Raw genomic sequence first — 26,187 nt, forward strand, 5'->3', positions numbered from 1 at the left:
GGCTTCTGCGAGCTTTTCCATTCGTCTGTAAGGAATTCGCGTTAGTATTTTGCAGCCGTGAGTTATTAAACTGATAGTTCGGTAATTTTCACATCTGTCAACACCTGCTATCTTTGGGATTGGAATTATTATATTCTTCTTGAAGTCTGAGGGCATTTCGCCTGTCTCGTACATCTTGCTCACCAGATGGTAGAGTTTTGTCAGGATTGGCTCTCCCAAGGCCGTCAGTAGTTCTAATGGAATGTTGTCTACTCCCGGGGCCTTGTTTCGATTCAGGTCTTTCAGTGCTCTGTCAAACTCTTCACGCAGTATCATATCTCCCATTTCATCTTCATCTACATCCTTTCCCATTTCCTCAACATTGTCCTCAAGTACATCGCCCTTGTATAGACCCTCTATATACTCCTTCCACCGTTCTGCTTTCCCTTCTTTGCTTAGATCTGGGTTTCCATATGAGCTCTTGATATTCATACAAGTGGCTCTCTTTTCTCCAAAGGTCTCTTTAATTTTCCTGTAGGCAGTATCTATCTTACCCCTAGAGAGATAAGCCTCTACATCCTTACATTTATCCTCTAGCCATCCCTGCTAAGCCAATTTGCACTTCCTGTCAATCTCATTCTTGCGACATTTGTATTCCTTTTTGCCTGCTTCATTTACTGCATTTTTATATTTTCTCCTTTCATCAATTAAATTCAATATTTCTTCTGTTACCCAAGGATTTCTACTAGCCCTCGTCTTTTTACCTACTTGATCCTCTGCCTTCACTACTTCATCTCTCAAAGCTACCCATTCTTCTTCTACTGTATTTCTGTCCCCCATTCCTGCCTTTGTTCCCTTACGCTCTCCCTGAAACTCTGTACAACTTCTGGTTTAGTCAGTTTATCCAGGTCCCATCTTCCTAAATTCCCTCCTTTTTGCAGTTTCTTCAGTTTTAATCTACAGTTCATAACCAATAGATTGTGGTCAGAGTCCACATCTGCCCCTGGAAATGTCTTGCAATTTAAAACCTGGTTCCTAAATCTCTGTCTTACCATTATATAATCTATCTGATACCTTTTAGTATCTCCAGGGTTCTTCCATTTATACAACCTTCTTTTATGATTCTTGAACCAAATGTTAGCTATGATTAAGTTGTGCTGTGTCCAAAATTCTACCAGGCGGCTTCCTCTTTCATTTCTTACCCCCAATCCATATTCACCTACTACGTTTCCTTCTCTCCCTTTTCCTACTACGGAATTCCAGTCACCCATGACTATTAAATTTTCGTCTCCCTTCACTATCTGAGTAATTTCTTTTATCTCATCATACATTTCTTCAATTTCTTCGTCATCTGCAGAGCTAGTTGGCATATAAACTTGCACTACTGTAGTAGGCGTGAGCTTTGTGTCTACCTTGGCCACAATATGCATTCACTATGCTGTTTGTAGCAGCTTACCCGCATTCCTATTTTTTTATTCATTATTAAACCTACTTCTGCATTACCCCTATTTGACTTTGTATTTATAACCCTGTGTTCGCCTGACCAAACGTCTTGTTCCTCCTGCCACCGAACTTCACTAATTCCCACTATATCTAACTTTAACCTATCCATTTCCCTTTTTAAATTTTCTAACCTACCTGCCCAATTAAGGGATCTGACAGTCCACGTTCCGATCCGTAGAACGCCAGTTTTCTTTCTCCTGGTAACGACATCGTCCTGATTAGCCCCCACCCGGAGATCCGAATGGGGGACTATTTTATCTCCGGAATATTTTACCCAAGAGGACGCCATCATCATTAACCATACAGTAAATCTGCATGCCCTCGGGAAAAATTACGGCTGTAGTTTCCCCTTGCTTTCAACCGTTCGCAGTACCAGCACAGCAAGGCCGTTTTGGTTAGTGTTACAAGGCCAGATCAGTCAAACATCCAGACTGTTGCCCCTGCAACTACTGAAAAGGCTGCTGCCCCTCTTCAGGAACCACGCGTTTGTCTGCCCTCTCAACAGATACCCCTCCGTTGTGGTTGCACCTACGGTATGGCTATCTGTATCGCTGGGGCACGCAAGCCTCCCCACCAACGGCAAGGTCCATGGTTCGTGGGGGGGAATGTGACATAGAGCAGTATATTAGGGACTGTGTGCCATGCACACAAAGGACCAACATTACACATGAGAAAATGAGGTAGTAAAGATTACCAGAGGTGTCCAATCCGTTTTCTATTTTGGGGCTGGATAAGCTTAGACCATTTAAGAAACACCTGCAAGGAATAGGTATGATCTCATGATAATCTACCATTTTTCTCAATTTTTGGCAATGTTACTGATGCCAGACTAATGGGCTAGTACTGTGGCACAGGAGTTTGTAAACAACTGTATATTGAAATCTGGGGTACCTAATACTATAGTTATGGATCATTGTATGGACTTTGCCTGGGATTTAATGAAACAAGAATGCCACATGTTGTGTATAAGGAAGTTATGTTGGGGACAAGTCTGTTTCATCCACAGAGCAAGGAGGGAACTGGATACATGCACAAGACAATTGCAAAAATGTTGAGTTGTTATGTTAATTTCATGCAGGATGACTGGGACACCTATCTTCCCTATGTCATGTAGCCCATAATTTGAAGGTCCACACTGCAATGGGCTTGTCACCATTTGCTGTGATGTATTGCAGGAAGATGCTGTCTCCCTTTGACATTTTGACTCCTAAATTGAGGTCAGTTGGCAAGGCAGTAAGGAAGTTCACCAGAAGAATATGGAAGTTTGGAGGAATGCACAGAAGGCAAACACGAAGACACAATAATGGCACTGTGAACAGACACACAGACAAGCTGCCTCAGCACTGGGTGCGATAGTGGATAGTGGTCACAAATCCCTATACGCCAAAGGAGAAAACAAAGGAATTTTTAACTATGTACCATGGACCTCACTGGTCAGCAAGAAAATACGGTTCCTCACAGAAGCGTGTTACACGTATCAGTCGCAGAAAGCCTCTTAAAAGAATCGGCAGGGGGAAACTGCAGTTATCAGCAACCGACCAAGAAGGAAAAGTGACAAGGGGGGTGAGAAAAAGGGACCTGGAATTGGTGAGGAATATAAGATGCATGATGTGCCATATAGGTTAAGGTCACATAAGTAAGTTGTATGTTTGCAATTTGTTGTGGGTTTTATCTGGCTAGTGTATTGGTGTGAGTGTATTGATATTGCCATAGGGACGATCGTCCTGCTGTTGCTGTGCTCCGTCAAGGGTGAGGCAGGGCATGAACTGCCATTTAGCCTCTAGAATCAAGTGTGGTGTTCTTTAGACAACTAGATGTGTGGCTTACTAGTCATAAATGGACACTGAAAACAGTGGAGATCTGGGAGATTAGGAATGAGGTATGTAGGTTAGAAGATGCGTTCTCAGAACTATATATGGAGCCACAGAGGAATAGTTTGTGTAGAGAGATAAAGAGAGAATACCAGGAGTTGCAGTTCACTTACAGCAAATTACGGTCACAGTTGTTGGATGTTGTTCCACAAGACAGGAGTTTGCAGAAGAGGGGCTGCGTAAATGCAGGAGGAAAATAGTTAAAAAAATATTTGGAAGAGCAAGTAAAGTGGATGTGTACGAGTTAAATAGCACAAATGTTAATGTTCAGCAGATAACAAGTTCTATGAAAGATGTGTCGAGTGGTACAAAAAACAGTTACCAAACTTGGAAGCAGGGTGTTGAATAACACGAGACAAGTATGGGAATTGGCAGCAGTGCTAACCCGATGTGCTAGTGAAACGAGGTTACAGCTGAGTAATGATTTGGAGAGAATCCAGAAACAATTGAGTGCACTGGAGGACAATCTGAATATAGCAAGATTGCTATGTTGGCTAACGGACCAATTTGGGGATGCTAGAAGTGAAGTGGCAATGTTACAAGAGGTGATGTTTCATGCAGTAAACGGGCAACTTAGTCACATGTTGATTACAACTAGGGAATTGGTTGGACTGGAGGAGGAACGAAACTATATGGTCATCAGTCCCTCCGGCCTTGGAATAACTAAAACCGATAAAACCTCACACTACAAGAGGGAACTACAGTGGCCATACTATTACTAACGATTGACAGAAAAGGAAGGAAGAAGGCAGAAGAAGAGTGGAGGAGAGAAAGCAACAAATGACAGGAGCATGAAGGAAGAAGCACAGGTAGAAAAGATAGACACTCAAGATAAAACAGACCCCATTAGGGAAGGAGTGGGAAGGCAGGGGGGGGGGGGGGAGGGTAGGGTGAAAACCACCAAGCCCAGTTGAAGCCAGTCCAATTGGGGTGAAGGGGGTGGGGGGGGGGGAGGGGGAGCAAGGCCGACTGCCATCCCCTCCACCCACTGATAAGGTTTAAGATCTCACCCTTAAATAAAGCTCAATAGAAACCCCCATCATGAAGAAACTGTAAAATGAGATCAGCTGCTAAGGCATTGTAACCTAACACCAGAAGTAGCGAGTCAGGAAAGCCAAGAGTCCGTTGCAGGGCAGTTAAGTTGGGACAGTCCAGTAAGAGGTAAGTCGTACCCCAAATTTGTAGATGGGGTCTAGTATCGGCAATGTCGAAGGTGGCGCAGAACCATAAAGAGGACTCCCATAGTCTAAACAAGACTGGACCAGCGCTTTGTACAGCCACAGTAGAATGAGCGGTGTGCACCCCAGTGGGGGGAGCTGAGAAAGAGTATATGACTGAAACAGCTGTGGAAAGAATGGCGGCAGTCAAAGTATGTGTAGACTCATCAATACTGCTGTGTGGTAGTACAGGGGAGACGGTAGCAGAGGAGAAGGCATCCCAATCAGCTTTAAAGGCCCACCTGGGAGGTTCAAAATGGCTCTGAGCACTATGGGACTTAACATCTATGGTCATCAGTCCCCTAGAACTTAGAACTACTTAAACCTAACTAACCTAAGGACATCACACACATCCATGCCCGAGGCAGCATTCGAACCTGCGACCGGAGCGGTCACGCGGATCCAGACTGAAGCGCCTAGACCGCACGGCCACACCGGCTGGCCCCACCTGGGAGGGTGACGGAGTTAGGTACACTGAAGGAAGGTCAAAACAATCGGGTAATTATCGCTGTCACACAAGTCATTGTGGACACCCCACTGAATGGAGGGAAGAAGGCCAGGACTGCAGGTGGAGAGGTCAATGGCAGAGAAAGTGCCATGTGCCACACTTAAGTGTGTGGGAGCGCCGGTGTTTAGTAGACAGAGGTCAAGCCCCACCAGAACAGCTTCAACTGTCCTGCCCAGGGCAGTAGTCGTGTGACTACCCCAAAGAGTGTTGTGGGCATTAAAGTCCCCTAGAAGCAGGAAGGGAGAATGGAGTAGTTGAAGAAGGATGGTTATGCCAAAGGGATGTGGATGGCCTGTTAAGGGGATTCTGATTGGAGTGGCCGGATGGGCCCTAACAGCAATTGCTTCCAGAGTGGTACACAGGTGAATCCATTTACTAACAATGTCCTTGTGGACCAAGGTGCAAACACCACCAGAAGCCTGCAAGGGGCCAATTCAGTTTGGACAGAAAGCGTTGAACCCATGAAGGGTGGGTGAGTAAGAATTCATAAAATGGGTCTCCTGGAGAGCAATGCCAGCAGCTGAGGAGGAGGAAAGAAGGGGCTGCAACTCTGGGAGGTGACGCAAATATCCATTACAATTCCACTGGAGGATTCTCAAGCTGGAGTCCATATGGGAAGCAAACGGACCAGAGCCAGTCACGCCGCCGAGTTGCCATCTGTCACCGATAAGGATGGAGTAATGTCCATATAGGTGGGGTCAGACTCTGTTGGTTCATTGGCTGGAGGAAGGGAAGGCGACACCTTATGGGTACCGGAGGGGCCTTGCCCTTGTTCTTGTGTTTCTGCTTCTTCACTTGTGAAGGAAGAGAAGGGCAGACTGCAGCTAGGTCGGGCACGGAATTACACCTGGCAATATTACCGCCCACTGGCTGCAGATCATGCCGCCGATGTGGAGCTGCAGATCACCTTTCAGGGGGGTGCCGGGAAGAGGAGTCCTGAGAGGGAGCTCCAGCACCGGCAGCTTCCGAAGAAGGGGAGTGCTTCTCCAGCGTGGAAGGGGTGGGTATGGGTACTGATGGGGAGGGGGAAGGGGAGTGGGAGAGTGAGGAGGAAGATGTGGGGTGAATGGTTGGTTGGTTGGTTGGTTGATTGGGGTTGAAGGGATCAAACAGCAAGGTCATCAGACCCTTGTTTCGAAAGTGGTCTATTTGGACAGATTTACATCTCAGAAGAGTCATAACGATAGAGGGTAAAAGGCTAAAAAAACGTAAAAGTGCAGTCATATTGTCAATGGTGAAAATAAAAGGGGGGAAGTCACCAACTGGGCAAATAGTGTAAAATCGCGTAGTCTCCTTCCGCCGCCGAGCAGTGTGTCAGCAGTGCGCAAGTAGCAGCATTACTGCATTTACTAGGGAATCTTGTATTTTAATAACCGTTTAAATTTTGTGTCGATTTGTTTGCGCTCTCTGTAGATTATTTCAGACGTTCTTTGCACAACAGTTTTTAGCATGGATAGGGACTGCAACTGCTGTGTTCGGATGCAGGCTGAGTTGGCATCCCTTCGCTCCCAGCTTCAGGCAGCGTTGGCTTCGGTCACACAGCTTGAGGCTGTTGCCAATGGGCATCACTGTGGGGTTCCGGATGGGGGTTTGTCGGGGACGGCCAGCTCGTTCCACGCATCCCCCGATCAGACTACGACTGTGGTTGCCCGGGATACTGCCCGCATTGAGGCTGATCCCTCACCTGTGGTAGAGTGGGAGGTCGTCTCAAGGTGTGGCAGGGGGCGAAAGACATTCCGGAGAGCTGAACGGAAGGCCTCTCCAGTTTGTCTGACGAACCGGTTTCAGGCTCTGTCTCAGGCTGATACTGATCTTCGGCCTGACATGGCTGCTTGTCCTGTTCCAGAGGTTGCCCCTCAGTCTGCAAGATCCGGGCGGTCGCAGAGGGTGGGCTTACTGGTAGTTGGGAGCTCCAACGTCAGGCGTGTAATGGGGACCCTTAGGGATAGGGCAGCAAGAGAGGGGAAGAAAACCAATGTGCACTCCGTGTGCATACCAGGGGGAGTCATTCCAGATGTGGAAAGGGTCCTTCTGGATGCCATGAAGGGTACAGGGTGCACCCATCTCCAGGTGGTCGCTCACGTCGGCACCAATGATGTGTGTCGCTATGGATCCGAGGAAATCCTCTCTGGCTTCCGGCGGCTATCTGGTTTGGTGAAGACTGCCAGTCTCGCTAGTGGGATGAAAGCAGAGCTCACCATCTGCAGCATCGTCGACAGGTCTGACTGCGGACCTTTGGTACAGAGCCGAATGGAGGGTCTGAATCAGAGGCTGAGACGGTTCTGCGATTGTGTGGGCTGCAGATTCCTCGACTTGCGCCATAGGGTGGTGGGGTTTCGGGTTCCGCTGGATAGGTCAGGAGTCCACTACACGCAACAAGCAGCTACACGGGTAGCAGGGGTTGTGTGGCGTGGGCTGGGCGGTTTTTTAAGTTAGATGGCCTTGGGCAAGTACAGAAAGGGCAACAGCCTCAACGGGTGAAGGGCAAAGTCAGGACATGCGTGGACCAAGCAGCAATCGGTATTGTAATTGTAAACTGTCGAAGCTGCGTTGGTAAAGCACCGGAACTTCAAGCGCTGACAGAAAGCACTGAAGCTGAAATAGTTACAGGTACAGAAAGCTGGCTGAAGCCAGAGATAAATTCTGCCGGAATTTTTACAGAAGTACAGATGGTGTTTAGAAAGGATAGATTGCATGCAACCGGTGGTGGAGTGTTCGTCGCTGTTAGTAGTAGTTTATCCTGTAGTGAAGTAGAAGTGGATAGTTCCTGTGAATTATTATGGGTGGAGGTTACACTCAACAACCGAGCTAGGTTAATAATTGGCTCCTTTTACCGACCTCCCGACTCAGCAGCATTAGTGGCAGAACAACTGAGAGAAAATTTGGAATAAATTTCACATAAATTTTCTCAGCATGTTATAGTCTTAGGTGGAGATTTCAATTTACCAGATATAGACTGGGACACTCAGATGTTCAGGACGGGTGGTAGGGACAGCGCATCGAGTGACATTATACTGAGTGCACTATCCAAAAATTACCTCGAGCAATTAAACAGAGAACTGACTCGTGGAGATAACATCTTGGACCTACTGATAACAAACAGACCCGAACTTTTTGACTCTGTATGTACAGAACAGGGAGTCAGTGATCATAAGGCCGTTGCAGCATCCCTGAATATGGAAGTTAGTAGGAATATAAAAAAGGGAGGAAGGTTTATCTGTTTAGCAAGATTAATAGAAGGCAGATTTCAGACTACCTAACAGATCAAAACGAAAATTTCTGTTCCGACACTGACAATGTTGAGTGTTTATGGAAAAAGTTCAAGGCAATCGTAAAATGGGTTTTAGACAGGTACGTGCCGAGTAAAACTGTGAGGGACGGGAAAAACCCACCGTGGTACAACAACAAAGTTAGGAAACTACTGCGAAAGCAAAGACAGCTTCACTCTAAGTTTAAACGCAGCCAAAACCTCTCAGACAAACAGAAGCTAAACGATGTCAAAGTTAGCGTAAGGAGGGCTATGCGTGAAGCGTTCAGTGAATTCGAAAGTAAAATTCTATGTACCGACTTGACAGAAAATCCTAGGAAGTTGTGGTCTTACGCTAAATCAGTAAGTGGCTCGAAACAGCATATCCAGACACTCCGGGATGATGATGGCATTGAAACAGAGGATGACACGTGTAAAGCTGAAATACTAAACACCTTTTTCCAAAGCTGTTTCACAGAGGAAGACCGCACAGCAGTTCCTTCTCTAAATCCTCGCACAAACGAAAAATTGGCTGACATCGAAATAAGTGTCCAAGGAATAGAAAAGCAACTGAAATCACTCAACAGAGGAAAGTCCACTGGACCTGACGGGATACCAATTCGATTCTACACAGAGTACGCAAAAGAACTTGCACCTCTTCTAATAGCCGTGTACCGCAAGTCTCTAGAGGAACGGAAGGTTCCAAATGATTGGAAAAGAGCACAGGTAGTCCCAGTCTTCAAGAAGGGTCGTCGAGCAGATACGCAAAACTATAGACCTATATCTCTGACGTCGATCTGTTGTAGAATTTTAGAACATGTTTCTTGCTCGAGTATCATGTCGTTTTTGGAAACCCAGAATCTACTATGTAGGAATCAACATGGATTCCGGAAACAGTGATCGTGTGAGACCCAACTCGCTTTATTTGTTCACGAGACCCAGAAAATATTACATACAGGCTCCCAGGTAGATGCTATTTTTCTTGACTTCCGGAAGGCGTTCGAAACAGTTCCGCACTGTCGCCTGATAAAGTAAGAGCCTACGGAATATCAGACCAGCTGTGTGGCTGGATTGAAGAGTTTTTAGCAAACAGAACACAGCATGTTGTTATCAATGGAGAGACGTCTACAGACGTTAAAGTAACCTCTGGCGTGCCACAGGGGAGTGATATGGGACCATTGCTTTTCACAATATATATAAATGACCTAGTAGATAGTGTCGGAAGTCCCATGCGGCTTTTCGCGGATGATGCTGTAGTATACAGAGAAGTTGCAGCATTAGAAAATTGTAGCGAAATGCAGGAAGATCTGCAGCGGATAGGCACTTGGTGCAGGGAGTGGCAACTGACCCTTAACATAGACAAATGTAATGTATTGTGAATACAGAGAAAGAAGGATCCTTTATTGTATGATTATATGATAGCGGAACAAACACTGGTAGCAGTTACTTCTGTAAAATATCTGGGAGTATGCGTGCGGAACGATTTGAAGTGGAATGATCATATAAAATTAATTGTTGGTAAGGCGGTTACTAGGTTGAGATTCATTGGGAGAGTCCTTAGAAAATGTAGTCCATCAACAAAGGAGGTGGCTTACAAAACACTCGTTCGACCTATACTTGAGTATTGCTCATCAGTGTGGGATCCGTACCAGATCGGGTTGACGGAGGAGATAGAGAAGATCCAAAGAAGAGCGGCGCGTTTCGTCACAGGGTTATTTGGTAACCGTGATAGCGTTACGGAGATGTTTAACAAACTCAAGTGTCAGACTCTGCAAGAGAGGCGCTCTGCATCGCGGTGTAGCTTGCTCGCCAGGTTTCGAGAGGATGCGTTTCTGGATGAGGTATCTAATATATTGCTTCCCCCTACTTATACCTCCCGAGGAGATCACGAATGTAAAATTAGAGAGATTAGAGCGCGCATGGAGGCTTTCAGACAGTCGTTCTTCCCACGAACCATACGCGACTGGAACAGGAAAGGGAGGTAATGACAGTGGCACGTAAAGTGCCCTCCGCCACACACCGTTGGGTGGCTTGCGGAATATAAATGTAGATGTAGATGAACCCCAAGGCTATGCTAGAGGCAGGAAATATCCCACCTCTGATGCAGTACAGGCAAGACCACCTGCTATTTAAAAGTATTCAACCACTAGAATATAAATGCGTGTATCGTAAAAGGAGACTAACAACATCTAAGAAGTGATAAAAACAGAGTAAAAGGGAGAGACAAGAGGATCTTGGCCAGGGAGGGGAACCAGGAATCTCCAAACCCTCACCGCCCTGCCCCTACTCCAGAGGGACATTATAAACCTTGGAACTGAAAATAAAAACCACTTTCATGGAGGAAACTGAGAACAATTTCAACCATCCGGGAATCATCTGCCAATATTAAAGGTAAAGTGCGGGGAAGTCTGTACTTAGTATGCAGAGCCAAAAGAAGGGGGCATTCCACCAAAATGTGGGCTACTGGCACGAAGGCTCCACAATCACGAAGTGGGGGTGGCTCATTAGGCAAAAGAGCAGACACAGGGTGGTCGAGTCCTTTTTTCGAGAGACGGTAGGAAGAAGGCCATGGGACAGGTGTCACTGTAAATTCACAGAGTTTATTAGGCAGGGAATTGGCCCATGATTGTACAAAGTGGGATTTGATATGAAGCTGTAAATCTGCTGCAGGAGGGGTTACAAAGAAAGGGGGAGGGGAGAGGGGTAAGTGATTGCTTCCCCAGCCAAACGAGCAGCAAGCTCTTTACCTGGTTAACCCACATGGCCAGGGACCCAAAGGAAGTCAACGGAACAAGCAGCATGGTGAAGATCAGCGAGATGGTCATGGATGGCCGAGACCAATGGATGGTGAGAAAAACACCAGTCAATAGCCTGAAGGCCACTCATTGAGTCCGTACATAACAAAATTCGGTCGAGTTGGGACTGTTTAATAAAGATAAGGGCCTCAGAAATTGCCAGCAATTCCGCAGTAAACACCCCACATGCAGTTGGCAGGAGATGATTTTCCATGCCAACAGAGGATATCTCACACGATTAGCAGATTTAGAGCCATCAGTGTAAAAAACAAGAGCATCCTTCAAGTCCCATAAATTCGGCAGTAAAAACAACAGAACACCATCGAGGGGAACAAAATCTTTTGGACCTCGGCAGAGATCCATCCGAATCCGGGGCTGAGGAACCAACCAAGGGTAGGGGGGCGGGGGCAGGGGGAGGGAACGTGGGAGACAGGAAAAAGGCGGAGCCCAACCGGTAAACCCGCCCAAGGGGGGGAATCAGGTGGGCGACGTCCTCGGTCTTCGAACAGGATACAATAGGAAGGATGAGTGGTAGAGGAACAGGCAGCGATTGCATAAGAAAACAGAAGTTGGGACCGTAGAACAGAATGGGGGGCGATCCCAGCTTCAACCAGGAGACTATCAGCAGGGCTAATAGGGAAGGCACCGGTGGCGAAATGGAAACCATGATGGTGGGCCAGATCCAGGAGGCGCAGTGTGGAAGGAGCAGCTGAACCATAAACTTGACAACCTTAGTCCAAGCAAGACAGCACTAAAGCCTGATAAAGACGGACAAGAGTGGAATGATCTGCACCCCAAGAGGTGTGGACAAGGAAGCAAAGGACATTGAGTTTATGGAAACATTCTATCTTCAGAAGTCTGATATGAGGCAGCCAAGTGAGCTTATTGTCAAAAAGAAGATGCAGGAAACGAAACTGTGGGACCACAGGTAATCGTTGTGCATTGAGGTAGAGCTCCAGATCAGGGTGGACCGTAGTACGGCGACAGAAGTGGATCACTCACGATTTTAAAGCAGAGAATTGAAACCCGTGTGAGAGGGTCCATGCAGAGACATGCCGTATAGCACCCTGAAGCTGCCGCTCTGCAGTGGCCGTCAAAGAGGAACTAACACAAATGCAGAAATCATCCACATACAGAGCAGGGATGACCAAAGGACCAACGGAGGCCACAATCAATCTATAGCAATGAGGAAAAGAAGTACACTCAATACGGAACCCTGTAGGATGCCAGTCTCCTGGGTCCATGGAGAACTAAAAACAGTACCAACCCGAACCCTGAATGGCCGATGGAACAGGAACTGGAGGATAAAAATCGGGAGTGGGCCCAAAGCATCCCATTCATAAAGTATAAGAAAGATATGATGGCACCAAGCCGTGTCATAGGCCTTGCAAAGGTCAAAAAATACTGCAACCAAATGGCAGCGTTGGGGAAAAAGCCTGCCAAGCTGCAGATTCCACACGAAGTAAATGATCGATCAGAGACCATCCCTCACGGAAGCCACACTGGTAAGGGAACAATAGATCCTGAGATTCGAGGACCCAATGGAGCAGACGGGCTACCATCCATTCAAGTAACTTGCAAACAAAGTTTGTCACACTAATTGGCCCATAGCTATCGACAAACCGGGGGTTCTTACCAGGCTTAAGGATGGGAACCATGATGCTATCCCTCCATTGAGAAGGGAAGTCACCCTGGAGCCAAATATGGTTAAGCACCCGGAGAAGATGTTGTCATTGTGGAGTCTGGGCCAGGGGCCGTATCATGAGAAGAAGAAAGTGCGGAAAGAAGTTCCCATTCAGTAAAAGGTTCGATGTAAGATTCTGAGTGACAAGGATTAAAAGATAAGGCCGAAGCTTGTTTCAAATGGGGGATGAACAGGCTAAAGCCAGTCAAGCCAGTCATGCTGCCGGGTCACCATCCGTCACCGACAAGGAGGGGGGAGACATCCATGAGCAGCAGGTCAGAGTCAGGTTGCGAAGGTGGGGACGGGACCTCTGGCGACACCAGTGGCTCCTTGTCCCGGGAGTTATGTTTCTTCTTCTTTACTGTTTGAAATCGAGGGGGCTGTGCTACAAAAGGGAGCCAGCCATAGAAAGATCTGGAACAGAAAGTGAGCGGGCAACCTGGGGACCCACAGACCGGGGTTCTTGTGGTCGTTGTGTGGCAGCAGACTTTTGGCCTGGAAGGTGCCGGGAAGGGGGGTGCTGGGAGGGGCACCCTCGACCAGCAGACGTCGAAGAAGTGGGAACCGCAGGGGAGGGGGGGGGGGGGGGGGGAGCACAGGGGTTTGGGACAGGGGTAAGGGGGATCATGGATGCAGCAGGAAAACGTGTCGAAACTGTAAGCATTTAAAGCATCTCATCGGTGGTAGAACATAAGGTTTTACATCACACCGATACACCATCACCTTGCCCTTCTCTGGGAGGGTATCTCCTTGGAAGGTCAGGATAAAGGCGCCTGTACCGGTGCGATTGATTTTAGGGTCGCGTTGTACAGGGCGGTTAAATCAAACTCGTCGCCACTCGAGGTTTGTACAGAGCTCCTCATCAGTCTGGAGTAGACGGTATAGAGTTCAAAGATTGGTGGGGTGCGACGGAGACTGGGATGTCACCAAGATGGTCACAAGCACACGGGCTTCAGATTGAGCAGCAGAAGACGTCTTTATGAGCAAAGAATCGGACCGCATTTTACTCAAGGATTCCACTTCACCATACTTACCTTCAATCTTCTCCACGAAAAACAAAGTCTTGGTTGTGGAAAAACTTTCGCTACCTGTCCTGGTACAAACCACGTACCGAGGGAAAGGTTTCAACCCAAGCCGGCGAGCTTGACCCTCTTCCCAGAGGGTGGCCAAGGGTCAGAAGGAGTGTGGCCCACCCATCCACAGCAAGGGCTGTCTGGCACGGCAGCCATCGCCGGGAATTCTGATGCCCTAAAGTGATGAGCATCAACTCCTAGGCATACACAAGGCATTAACAGCTCAGGTACTAGCAGTGTGATCCCTGTGTTGTCAGGGGGCTCAGCCAAGTGGGTACTTAACAGGCCCACCACACGGACTGGCTACCGTGCTGGTAACCTCGCAGGAAGGGGGCCAGGGTGCAAGGGGAAAAGGGAGGGGAGGGGGAGAGGAGCCTGCACTATGGAAACTAGGTTGGTAGTTCATTCCCAAATGGCTCACACTGAGTGGAAAATGTTGGAAAGGCTAACGTAGTAATGTCACAGGTAGTGTTGGAAAGATGGACACGGGAAGGTTGTGACCTGTCCAGATGCCCAGGTATGGACTGATATGCACCCATGTGAAGCGAGTTTGTTTCTGTGGGAAGTAAATGGGACGAGTTGTGAGAACGAGCTTCTGCCACCTTGAACTTACTTCAAGAGACTGGGAACACATTGGTTATACCAAATATTCACAATGGAAACTGTATGGTTGAATTGTTACAAAGAAGGAAGATTGGTAGCGTTCGGAAAATTCATGCTTTAGGAAAGCAGAATCATTACTGATGGAACAACTAGTAAGGTAATTTGGACAGACTTTCAGCTGCTGGTACCACTCACAGGATCAACTCTTATGACACTATCATGGCATACGCTGTATTGACTGAAAGGATCTCTGAGGGTATTACTCGTTCAAAATTTAACCTACTTAAATAACACACTTCACCCAGAACTTACAGTCCTTGGACAAATTAAGTGTCCCAGCAAAGGGACATTTCAATGGAACGAAAGTGGCAGCATATATGCTATTTCCGGGAATGACAGCATTGTGAGGCCTGTTTCTAGCAGACTTTTGTATACTGTATTTCTGGGTAAACTGCAAGCAAGCACAGGCTGTAGATGTGTCAACACACCAAACACCAATAGAATGGTTAACTGACGCTGGCCACGGAAGCAATTAGTACTAAGGACTTAATCAGTATAGAAGGGTATAATAGGTTACATGGTAGTTAGTTAGGGGGACAATACAAGTGCGAGGAAAAGTTCTGTGTGGAGACACTTCACTGTGCATTTCGAAGGGGGGAGGGTGCCCTCAATATATTGGAGTTCAGATACTGTACTGGGAGCTCGATACTAAAGTAGGGAGAACATATGCGACGCCATGAGTAACTATAGGCATGGATTTATGGTATTCTTAATAACTTGGTGTAGCTATGGCTGGAAGGTACAAGTTAAGGGATCAATGGACATATCAGGTAGTGGCCACTGGTAACATTGTTATTAAGCAAACAGTTTAACAAGGCAGGTTAACGAAGCCACTTGCAGGCAAGAAAACACAGCCTGGTGGACATCGTAAACAGAAGTGGCATAATCAGGCAGAACATAGGGCACTGACGTGCTGCAAAAAACCTGTATGTTGCACTTACAACAGTGCCTAGCAACCTGCACTTGGGGCTGAAGTGGGCTGGAAAAAGCTGATGTTATAATTATTAAGGACACTCCAATTGTCCCCTCCAGAGGGACTAAGTCAGAATCATAGGGAAAAGAGTATAAATACGGCTGTCCAGACACTTGGGGCAGGCAGTTGTGTTGCCATTCTGTCCGCGTCCGGATGCGGAGAGAATGATGATTGTTTAAATTCCTGGCCAACCACAATGACTGTCCGGTGACTAATTCTGGCAGCCAACTGCCCCCTGAATCAACCTCAAAGCTCTGTGGCACATACACACCACAGCAATGATGAAGTGTGTCTGAAGCTCAGTGCTGCACGGGTGTGGGGAGGAGGGGAGCAGCCAGCCTCCACCTTCTGGGTGATGTCGTCAAACGTACTGCGAGCTGCCTTCTGCAAGGGTGGAGCTGGGGTGCAATCTCGTGGCATCCTAGGTTCAAAGCTGTCCTCAATCACTGACCAAGCTGCCCTGGTTGGCAACTGGAGCTGCCAAGGCTCTACTACATCGACAGCTGCTGGCTGTTAACCTTCGGCACTCTACATGGTGACCGAGAACAGCACTTCATGGAATAGCCAGCTGTGCTCCGGAGGGCAGGTGGGGCTTCCAATTCAGCCAAACAGTCTGCTCAGGATAGGACAGGCTGGTACATCATGCGCACGAAGTGGCTGGGTGCTGTAGTGGCAGACTGTCACTGGCATTTGCAATGACATGTAGACACATGCAGTGCTTCTGACATCCGGATCGGCTGAGGCACTGTGTATTCTTTGGCAGAATAAAAGTCGATGCCAAACTCTTCTCTCTATCTCTGCACACACTGGCAGGATTCACCCTCTCCCTCAAATCATACCTCTGTCTTCCTGGTGTGTTATGGCACCAGTGGCCAGGGGTCATAACAAAATGAACACATAGGAGAATTGCCCTAATTTAATCCTCACACCACTGAGATGATGAGTGAAATACATGTTAGTGTAAATGGTGCTGAGAAACCCATGAAATTGTTAAAACTGAACAAAGCTCCTGAGCCCAAACGAATCCCTATCAGATTTGATACTGAATCTGTAGCTGAGTTAGCACCTCTTCTAACCATAATGTACTGTAGATACTTGAACAAAAAACCATGCCTGGTAGTTGGAAGGAAGTGCAGGTCACACATGTCTACAAGAAGGGTAATAGGGCCTACAATGACCTACAAAACTACTATCCAATATCTTTAACATCCATTTGCTGTGGAATTTTACAACAATTTCTGAGCTCAAACATAATGAGGTATCTTGAACATAATGTCCTTTACCATGCCAACTAGCATGGATTCTGAAACCATCGATCATGTGAAACCTGACTCACACTTCTCTCACATGACATGCTGAAAGCTTCGGATCAGGACAGTCTACTAGATACAGTATTTCTCGATTTCCATAAAGCATTTGTCTCAGAACCACATCTACACTTATTGTTAAAATGGGATATTAAGTGAAATTTTTGAGTGGACCTTTTAGTAGGGATAGTGCAGCACGTTAACTTGGATGGAGAGTCATCGTCAGATGTAGAAATAACTATGGGAGTGCACCGAGGAAGTACGTTCGGACCCTTGTTGCTTATGTTGCATACTAATGAGTTTGTGGACGATATTAATAGTAACCTCAGACTTTTTTGCAGATGACACAGTTATCTACAATGAAGCTGTACAAATATTAAGTAACACTAAATTTCTTCATGTCTATGATCACAAACTTGTTAGGTCCTAAGAGTAACGGTTTTGGTCAGCAATAATCTCCTTCAGATCTGTTTTAAAATATGTCTTAATATAATGGTGCAGCACGCGAAATTAAAAAAGACCTCGATAAGATTTCAATGTTGTGCTATGATCTTTAGCTTGTTTTAAATGTTCAAAAATGTAAAATTGTGCACTTCACAGAAATAAAAATACCCCCCCCCCCCCCCACACACACACACACACACACACACACACACACACACACACACACACACACACACACACACACACACCGTATCGTATGACTGTAACATCAAGTAACACTTTGTAGGGGGTAAGAAATGGAATTCATACATAGGCTCATTCGTGGGTAAGCAGGTGGCAGATTTGAGATGCTGAAGAATCTTAACTGGGAGACTCTTTGAAGATACAATGTAAACTATCCCAACAAACCCTAATTACAAAGTTTCAAGAACCGGTTTTAAATGCTGACTCTAGGAAATATTAGAACCTCTTAGGTATTGCTCTAATTATAGCATACAAAGAGGCATTTAAACAATCTTTCTTCCCGTGCTCCCTACGACAGTAAATGGAGCAGGAAGACACCCTAATAACATGTACAATGGGATGTACCCCCCTGCCATGCATTTCACAGTGGTTTTGCAGATGTGGATAACAGAGGCATGGCACTATGGCCACGGCTTCAAAATCAATTACATACATGGGTGGGTGCTGTGGCAGCAAGAACTATTGAGACTAAGTAGACAGCATGGATATCATGACTTAGGTGTTCAATTGCTTCAGGCAAAATACTGGAATGGACGCTTCAATAAAACAGCAACCTTGTAGTACTCTTTTTAAGGAGCTTTCATACTGAAATGTCACTATATGAGGCCTACGTTTTTCCATGTATTAAGCTGACAAATCCTACAGGTATATCACTGTGACACCTGTGCCTAATACCCAAGACTGGAAAAAAAAACAGGTCACACATGTTTACAAGAAGGGTAACAGAAGTTATGGATAAAATAACTCTCCACTTTCATTAACTTCCATCTACAGCAAAACCGCAGAACATATTCCGAACTTACACATAATGAAGTATCTTTAACAGAATGACCTTTTCCATGCCAACAACATGAATGCCCAAAACATTAATCATGTAAAACTCCCAATTCATGATTTTCTCAAATGATACCCTGAAAGCCACTGATCAAGGAAACCATGTAAATGCAATATTTCTTGACTTCTGAACAACAATTGTTAACCAAGGTAAGATTATATGGGTTATCAAACAAAATTTATTGCTGCTTTGAGTATTTCCTGGTAGAGAGGATAAAGTATAACATCTTGGATGGAGAATCACTCACAAAAGCAGACGTTACTTCAGGTATGCCTAACCAGTGCATGCTGGTACACTTGCTGTTCGTGTTCTGTATTGATGACCTTGCACACAATATTAACAGCAACTTCATAAGCTCAATCATAGGCAAATCATATGGTAAACTCCAATTCATTGACAGGACTCTACAAAACCGCAGGCAGTTGACAAAGGAAACTGCTTGCATACAAATCACTTGTCATTTCACAATACTGTGAGCAAGTGTGCCCATACGAAATAGGATAACAGGGGATATTAAATACATGTGGCTGAATGACCATGGGCTCCTGCGATCGTCATGGTAACGTTGAAAAAATCTGAATAGGAAGACTCTTGAAGAGATATGCAAATTATCCCACGAAAGCTTACAAAATTTCAAACGCCAATATTAAGTGAAGAATCTAGAGATGTTACTCATCATCCAATTCCTCACTTCAATAAGAGCCATGGAAACAAAAGTAGGCATTAGGCACTCACAAAGACATTTAAGCAGTCCCTATCCCTATGCTCCATATGCAACTGGGGGAGAAATCTCAATATATGGTTTCATGCAAGCGACAGTATTTTGCGGAGTACATAGATGTAGAGGCAGAAAATTGTCAGTGACGAATAAATCGTGATACTGTTGGACGCCAACTTTTTTCTTTCTTTAATATGAATTTTCCATTATTTCCTATGTTTAAAGGCATTTTGAAACTTTACTTTGACGAACTAAAACCTAATTACACTGAGTCGTTGTGAACCAATTTCAGTACGTAAAATTCGAAATATAAACAAGTATTAACATATGCTTGGTAATCCTTCTTCAATATGTTTGTAACTTATATGGCAGTAAATGATCTCCACTTATATAACGTCTTGGTTAATCTGCAATATTATTGTGATTTGGTACTAGATATTTACGAACAATGCACATACAACAAAATTTACAATGTAAACAGTACCAATACCACTCTTACTTGTGTTCGTTATCAATAACTTTAAGACATAACGCAACATAACTAAAAAAAAAATAAAAAAACAAAGTTTGAGAGCATCATACGTGTAAATAACCTTAAATATAGAAAAACAGTTACACGCCCGTGACTTTGCAGTGCTTCGGAAACATCAACATGCGCGTGTTCCCAGATCATCAAAATGAATACAACATTGTGCTGTCAAAACCAGGTTTCTACAGTGCGACTACCAGGTGCCTTCATCCAATACAAACTGAACATAAACAACTTACACACGTTACTATGTCATGCAGAAACCGAAACGGTGGCTTTCTAAGCAACTTTTCGGTCAAAGGTGGCCTTTTGATGTATTTTCCTAAGGATTCCTGCGTTTTCTTAATAACTTCGGGTTTTACTTCTTCTGTCATACTGCCAAAACACTATAACAACCACCTTACGATTAATATACACAACAGCAGAAAAGAATGTGGTTATAATAATTTCTGTGCAAACAGGTGTGACATCATACGGGATGAGTTAACTTCGATCAAATAACTTAACTTCACACACTGATCATAAAAACTTCAGTAAAGGGCAATTAATGCTATTAATATTTTTCCAGTATCTCGTCTGACAAAATACTTATTCTGTATGTAGCTACATACATGTCAATATCAGCATTAATGACACATTCAGGTCGCGCTGTTGGTATTACGCAAGGATGTTAGAAACTCACGGCAAAGCATGGAGTCTAAAGGCCCGTCCACACGCAACGATCTGTCTGCGCAAATGTCTGCGCACATAAAGGTACGTTTACACTGGGATACATGTATCGCGACATGTATGAGCGACATGTCAATTTGACATGTCGCGATACATCACCTCATACAAAAATTCACGGAACTTGTATGCGGACCCTCGAGCTCATACATGTCGCGTATACATTTTGTATATCGCTTTTTGGCCATATACGCGACATGTATGAGCGACATTTGAACTCGCGCATGCGCAGTACTATCATTTCCTGTCGTCTTGTCGACTGCCGCTTATTTCGACGATTAGCGCGTGCGTAGTACCAGGCTCTTTGGCGGCTGTTTGAGTTTTGAAGGTGCCGACTGTCGTTTCGACGTTACTGTATCTGCATAGAATATCAAAAAGTGCCATGTGCAACATTATTCTTCGTGTTTGCGAGGCCATTGTGCAAGTTTTATCCCAAGAAGTGAAGGTAAAAGTTTTATATATATATCAGAGTATGTAATACATTATATAATTTTTTCATGCATCTGGCACGTATATCAATGTTTTGCTATTATTCCGGCGGCCTCGCGTGATAATGTTGACAACGGATGCCGACAATCGTGTGTGAGACGTTGGCATTAGCAATCGCGCGACAATGCAAATGTTTTGTCATGAAATCTTCGTTTTACGAGGAATCCTCAGTGGCTAAAAAACGGAGTGTTACTGCCAACTGATCCTCTGGTGGAATCGCTTCCCGAAAGTTTGTGATGGTTTTGGACACAAGAGGAGCCACAAGTGATAACAAACCGCGGAAATCCTCCATACTCATCCTAACATAATTTCTAAAATATGCGCCATCCTCTAGCGTTAATTCGCGAGAAACTCTCTGTGCCACCACCTACGCTTCCTCCGCCTTTTCTTCCTATCATCTTCCAAAAGAGCAAGTGTATCAGCACATAAAAATGTGAAATCTTCCAAATCGTCGTCGGAAGCTATCGCACAGTGATACATATCAACCAGTGTAAACGCACGCTCATACATGTATGAAGTCGATACTTGTCAACTCATACAAGTCGCGATACATGTGGCAAAGTCGCATATACATGTATCTCATACATGCGCCGATACAAATCGCAGTGTAAACGCACCTTAAGATCCACACGCAACGATCTGTCTGCGCAAATGTCTGCGCACATAAGATCTGCGCAGACAGATCGTTGCGTGTGGACAGGAGTTTTGCACCAACCTGAGGTGTGTGCAAACATGGAAGTTGGAGGTTTGAGCGAAACCTCTCAAATCTGTGGGTTCAAACCACATCTGCGCAGACAAGTTGGAGCGTGTGGACAGCAGATCGCCGCAAATCTGGCGCGAAACAGCTGTTTGCTTAGTCTAGTGTTTGTATTTGTGCGCACAGGGCATTAAAATGGCTGATACCCGTCAGTGTTCTCGAGAGTTTGTAAGTGAATTCATTGAAATATATATAAACCACCCATGTTTGTGGAAGATTAAAAGTAAAGAATATAGTGACGGAGACAAAAAAACAGCAGCATACAATGCTGTAATTGAAAAATTGCCGGCAGTTGCCGCCACGGCAAACAGAGAAACAGTAATAAAAAAATAAAAAAATTCGTTGCGAACTCTGTCTAGAATTCAAAGTGGAGTTTTGCATCCTGTAACAAAAGTTTGTAACAGGTTGCTTCTACACAGTAGCGAACTGAAAATGCCTACTCAGAAACAAAGTAAACCATAGCTCATTGGTCATGTAGGTATATAATCTCTAATAATATAGGCCTACTGTGTTTCAAACACGTCTACAACATTAAAAATATTATCTGTACCTTTGCAGACTTAATTTACTTGACTTGCGGACAGCGTAAATAGCTTCACATGTGTTGGGTATTATTTCACTCAACGCTTGTTTCGATATTGCCGCTGAAAATTCCAAATCATTGTAGCTCCTTCCTGTTGCCACAAATCTTAACGTTACTGCCAGCCGTTCATGAGGAGAAATTGCCATTCTCATGAAGTATTTTTTCTCATAATATGAGGGGTTACAAGCTTTAAGAGATAATGATAAGTTTCGACATCCATCCGCAAATAATTTCGACAGTCGTTAGGTTCGCCCTGCAACTCTCGCAGTAAATTTACGTGAGAAAACTGCTTTCGTTTTAGCAGCCACTGTCTACACCATTTTTACCGCTTTCTCTGTTTCCTGCGGTTGGTCTGAATGTTTTTTGCAACATAAGTTGCGAACACAGACCACAACAAAACTTCCTCCATTTCTATATTTCAAAATAACTGAATTAAATTTTTGACGTTTACGGAGAGCGTAGTCGCTTGCCACCGATATTTCTTTTCTACACCGACAGATGGCGGGCGAGTAGTAGATTGGGGTTTGTGTCGTGTGAACACACCACATTTGCAGCGATCTTTTGCATGTACAGACAACTGCGCCGATGTCTGCGCAGACATGTTAGACTGTGGTACCTCCATGCGGCGAAGAGATATGCATTGAACCTCCTTGGACGCCCCATATCTGTCCCAATAAAAAACTTGACAACAAAGTTGTGTTCACCCATGCAACTGAACTTTGCAAATACCAATTACTATTTCTACCTGCTACGGATTAAATTTCCAAAGGAACAGTTTGCACATAACTTCAACAAAACTCGCGTACGTTTAGCTGGGTTTCCAAATGCAGCACAAGTGACACCTCACCAGTGTCGCCACCGAAATTGCACATTGAAAGCACCTAAATTCAGTTCACGTCATTCTACACACGTCAGTTCTTGGCATGGGGGGAAACGCCGTTTTAGCTTTGTGACATAACTAGCTTTCTCAAACTATTTATTACATATACAGAATGCATATAAATTAATAACGTTTGTGGGTACGCCAGTGGAGAATACATAATAAACCAGTGGTGGCATATGTTCTCATTTACAATATCGCTATTAGAATGCCTATAGAATCTTACTGTCAGTCCAAATACTTTAATAATTTTTGATGTCGTAGCGACTTTATCAGCTTCGTCAGCTAACGTCTGTGCTCACGGATTTTGTTCTACTTTCATTTGAGAAGACTCTATACTTGTTCCTAACGAAAGGAAGTTTTGTATTGATGTATTCTTTTGTGCAGGGTAACCACTTGTTTCGGATAGATCCACCACCATCTTTGTTGTCACAAAAAGTGAATAGTGGCTACTACACATTCTCAGACACATATGTAAAGGCTCACTGAAACAGGGCATTTTTTCCATATAGACTGAAATACGCTATTGTTACACCATTGCATAAGAAAGGGGATAGATCTGATGCTAACAACTACCACTCAAGCTCACTTCTGACAGTTTTATCCAAATTTCTTGCTAAGGTAATGTATTCAAGAGTAGCATCACATAGTTGAAAAAATGAAGTACAGTAGAGTTCCGTTAATCCGAACTAATTAGGACCAGACCCTGTTCGGATTACCGATTTGTTCAGATTAGCCGGAATTACGGTGACGAGCTTATAGAATGAAGTATACCAAGCAGATAAGGAGGTACACAATGATAACAAACGGGAACAAGCGTGCATTTTTTCAAGATGGCGCCGAGTGTAAATTATGGTTGTGTTAATTACCGGAATAAACTCAACATAAACGTTAAAAAGTGCTTAACATGTAAAAAAATTGATGTATATCGTGATGATATGTGTATCGCGTGTTTTATTATTAAAAAAGCTAGTACCTCGTCTGACGAATCGCGAGACGAAATACAAAGACTTTGCTACTGCAAATCGCTTGCCGTGAAGGGCATAACGTGCATAAACTGTAAAACTGTACACCATTTCGCGTGTGTAAAGGCAGATGCAAGACGAAAACTATGGTGTTGCAGAAGGTGTAATGAATATGGCCTAGACAAAGCACTACAGAAGAGCGACTGCAAAGTTGAAATTATTGCTATGCTGTTAAAAGAGGTACACGCCCTGAAATGCAAATATACCAACAATAATCAATGTGAGTATAAAGCAAACAGTGGTCTTGTAATTGATAATGATATTAGAACAAATATGATACCAACTGTAAAAAATGCGGGAAAACCGCTAAAAGTGGTACAGTATGTGTAAAATGTGAAACAAAATTCCACTTTCGATGCGCAAAGGTGGACAGCTCACTACCGAGATACTAAGCAGGGCCGCAAATATCCCGCGAACAAACAGATTTGAAGTGCTCGATGTAGACAGTAACGATGATGCTCTTGAAGCTCACACAGAACATTCTCAATCATCGAATGCTGCAGTAATTCTTCCTGGAAGTACTACCGCTTCTGAACTTCAACAAGGAGATCTTCAAGTTCCGTGTGATGCTGCTGTTCCTGTCCCGGAAACCATCTGTCAACATAAATCGCATTATGGTATTCCGAAGAAGCTTGTGATTCTTGCCGATAGTCACGGTCGAGAGATTGCTTCTCGCATAAATGAAACTGCTGAAACTGTGAAGGCAACAGGATTTGTCAAGCCTGGAGCATCTCTCTCTCAAATATGTACGTATATACATTCAGAAGAAATCGGTAAGTTATCATCCAAGGATTTCATTGTACTACTCGGCGGCTCTAATGACGTGTACCACAATGAAACATCAGTAGCTTGCCAAGAACTGTAGAAGTGCTTGTGTTATCTAGGACACACAAATGTAATACATGTAAACATTCCACAGAGGTACGACTTACATCAGTCGTCTTGTGTGAACAGAGAGATCAAACTTGCAAATGAACAGCTGTCAAACGTATGTAAACAGTTTAAAAATGTAAATGTTCTAGATGTAAGTGGTGTTGGTCAAAGATTCCATACTTCACATGGGCTTCATTTGAACAGTCTTGGGAAAACGTTCCTAGCACAAAAACTAATTGAAAGAAGCACAGGCAACAGTTTTACTACAAATTCAACAGTAATGACAAAATTTGTTTCATCGCAAACCACAGCAAAGAAAAATAGTGATTTTTTTCCACAGCAACACATTCCAGTAATAGTCAACACTCAAATAAGATCTTTTTTAGGCTAAAGAACAGACGAGAGCACAGTGTAAATGTTGTACCTTTTGATAATTTAACTTGTGTGAAAACTAACATTAAGGAACCAGTTAAAAATACAATTGATAAGCTATATTGTTTAAAAATATTTCATCAGAATATAAGAAGTCTTTTGAATAAAAAAGAAGAGCTGATGCTTTCACTGCAAGAAACAGCTGACACAGACGGAATTATTCCTGATGTGCTCTGCTTAACTGAACATCACTTGGAAGCCGCCACAGAAATTAATCAGCTACGTTTAAATAGTTATAAAATTGATTTTTCCTACTGTCAGAGCAATTTAAGACAAGGCGGAGTGGCAATTTACACACACAATACTATTAGGTCACAAGTTATAGATGTATCTAAATATTGTATTGAACAGCACTTTGAATGTTGTGCCGTCAAATTAGAGCTTGAAACACAGTTCCTGATCATAGTGACAGTTTACAGGTCACCTATGGGAGACATTCAAAAATTTCTATCTCAGCTAGAAACTGTTGTTACTAAACTTTATAGAAACAATAGTAATGTCATCGTATGTGGTGACTTTAACATAAACTTACTCACACAAAATAACAACCAGAAACTATTAGAATCACTACTGTTAACCTTCAATCTGCTCCCCATGATCTAGTTCCCAACAAGAGTATATGGGCACAGCAAGACCCTGATTGATAATCTGTTCCTAGATCCCACAAATTACAATGAAGTGATGACACGGGCAGTTACAAATGGTCTGTCTGATCACGATGGTCAAATGACAACCCTAAAACCTGCTAGCAGAAAAACAACACATGACCATTGTAACCAAGTTAAATATGTTACATCAATAAATGCTGAATGTACTTGCTTCTTCAGAAATAG

The 26,187-nt window shown here is 44.3% G+C and overlaps 1 protein-coding gene across 3 annotated transcripts in view; it reads right to left on the reverse strand.

Moving 5' to 3' along the window:
• LOC124803045 (TRAF3-interacting protein 1) overlaps positions 1-20,258 on the reverse strand; it is a 265,079-nt gene extending 244,821 nt beyond the window's left edge. Inside the window, exons 1-2 of one of the 3 annotated variants that reach the window (XM_047264162.1) lie at positions 20,201-20,249; positions 19,829-19,975 (exon numbers count right to left, since the gene is read on the reverse strand). In XM_047264162.1, the coding sequence (XP_047120118.1) occupies positions 19,829-19,963 (135 nt within the window). In that variant the 5' untranslated portion in view covers positions 19,964-19,975; positions 20,201-20,249. Of the gene's footprint in view, positions 1-19,828; positions 20,046-20,200 lie in introns of those variants that run through there. The other 2 variants (XM_047264163.1, XM_047264160.1) reach the window with 2 other exon arrangements.
• Positions 20,259-26,187: the final 5,929 nt, after the last annotated feature.

Source organism: Schistocerca piceifrons, chromosome 6, assembly GCF_021461385.2.
Source record: "Schistocerca piceifrons isolate TAMUIC-IGC-003096 chromosome 6, iqSchPice1.1, whole genome shotgun sequence".
NCBI classification, from domain to species: Eukaryota; Metazoa; Arthropoda; class Insecta; order Orthoptera; family Acrididae; genus Schistocerca; species Schistocerca piceifrons.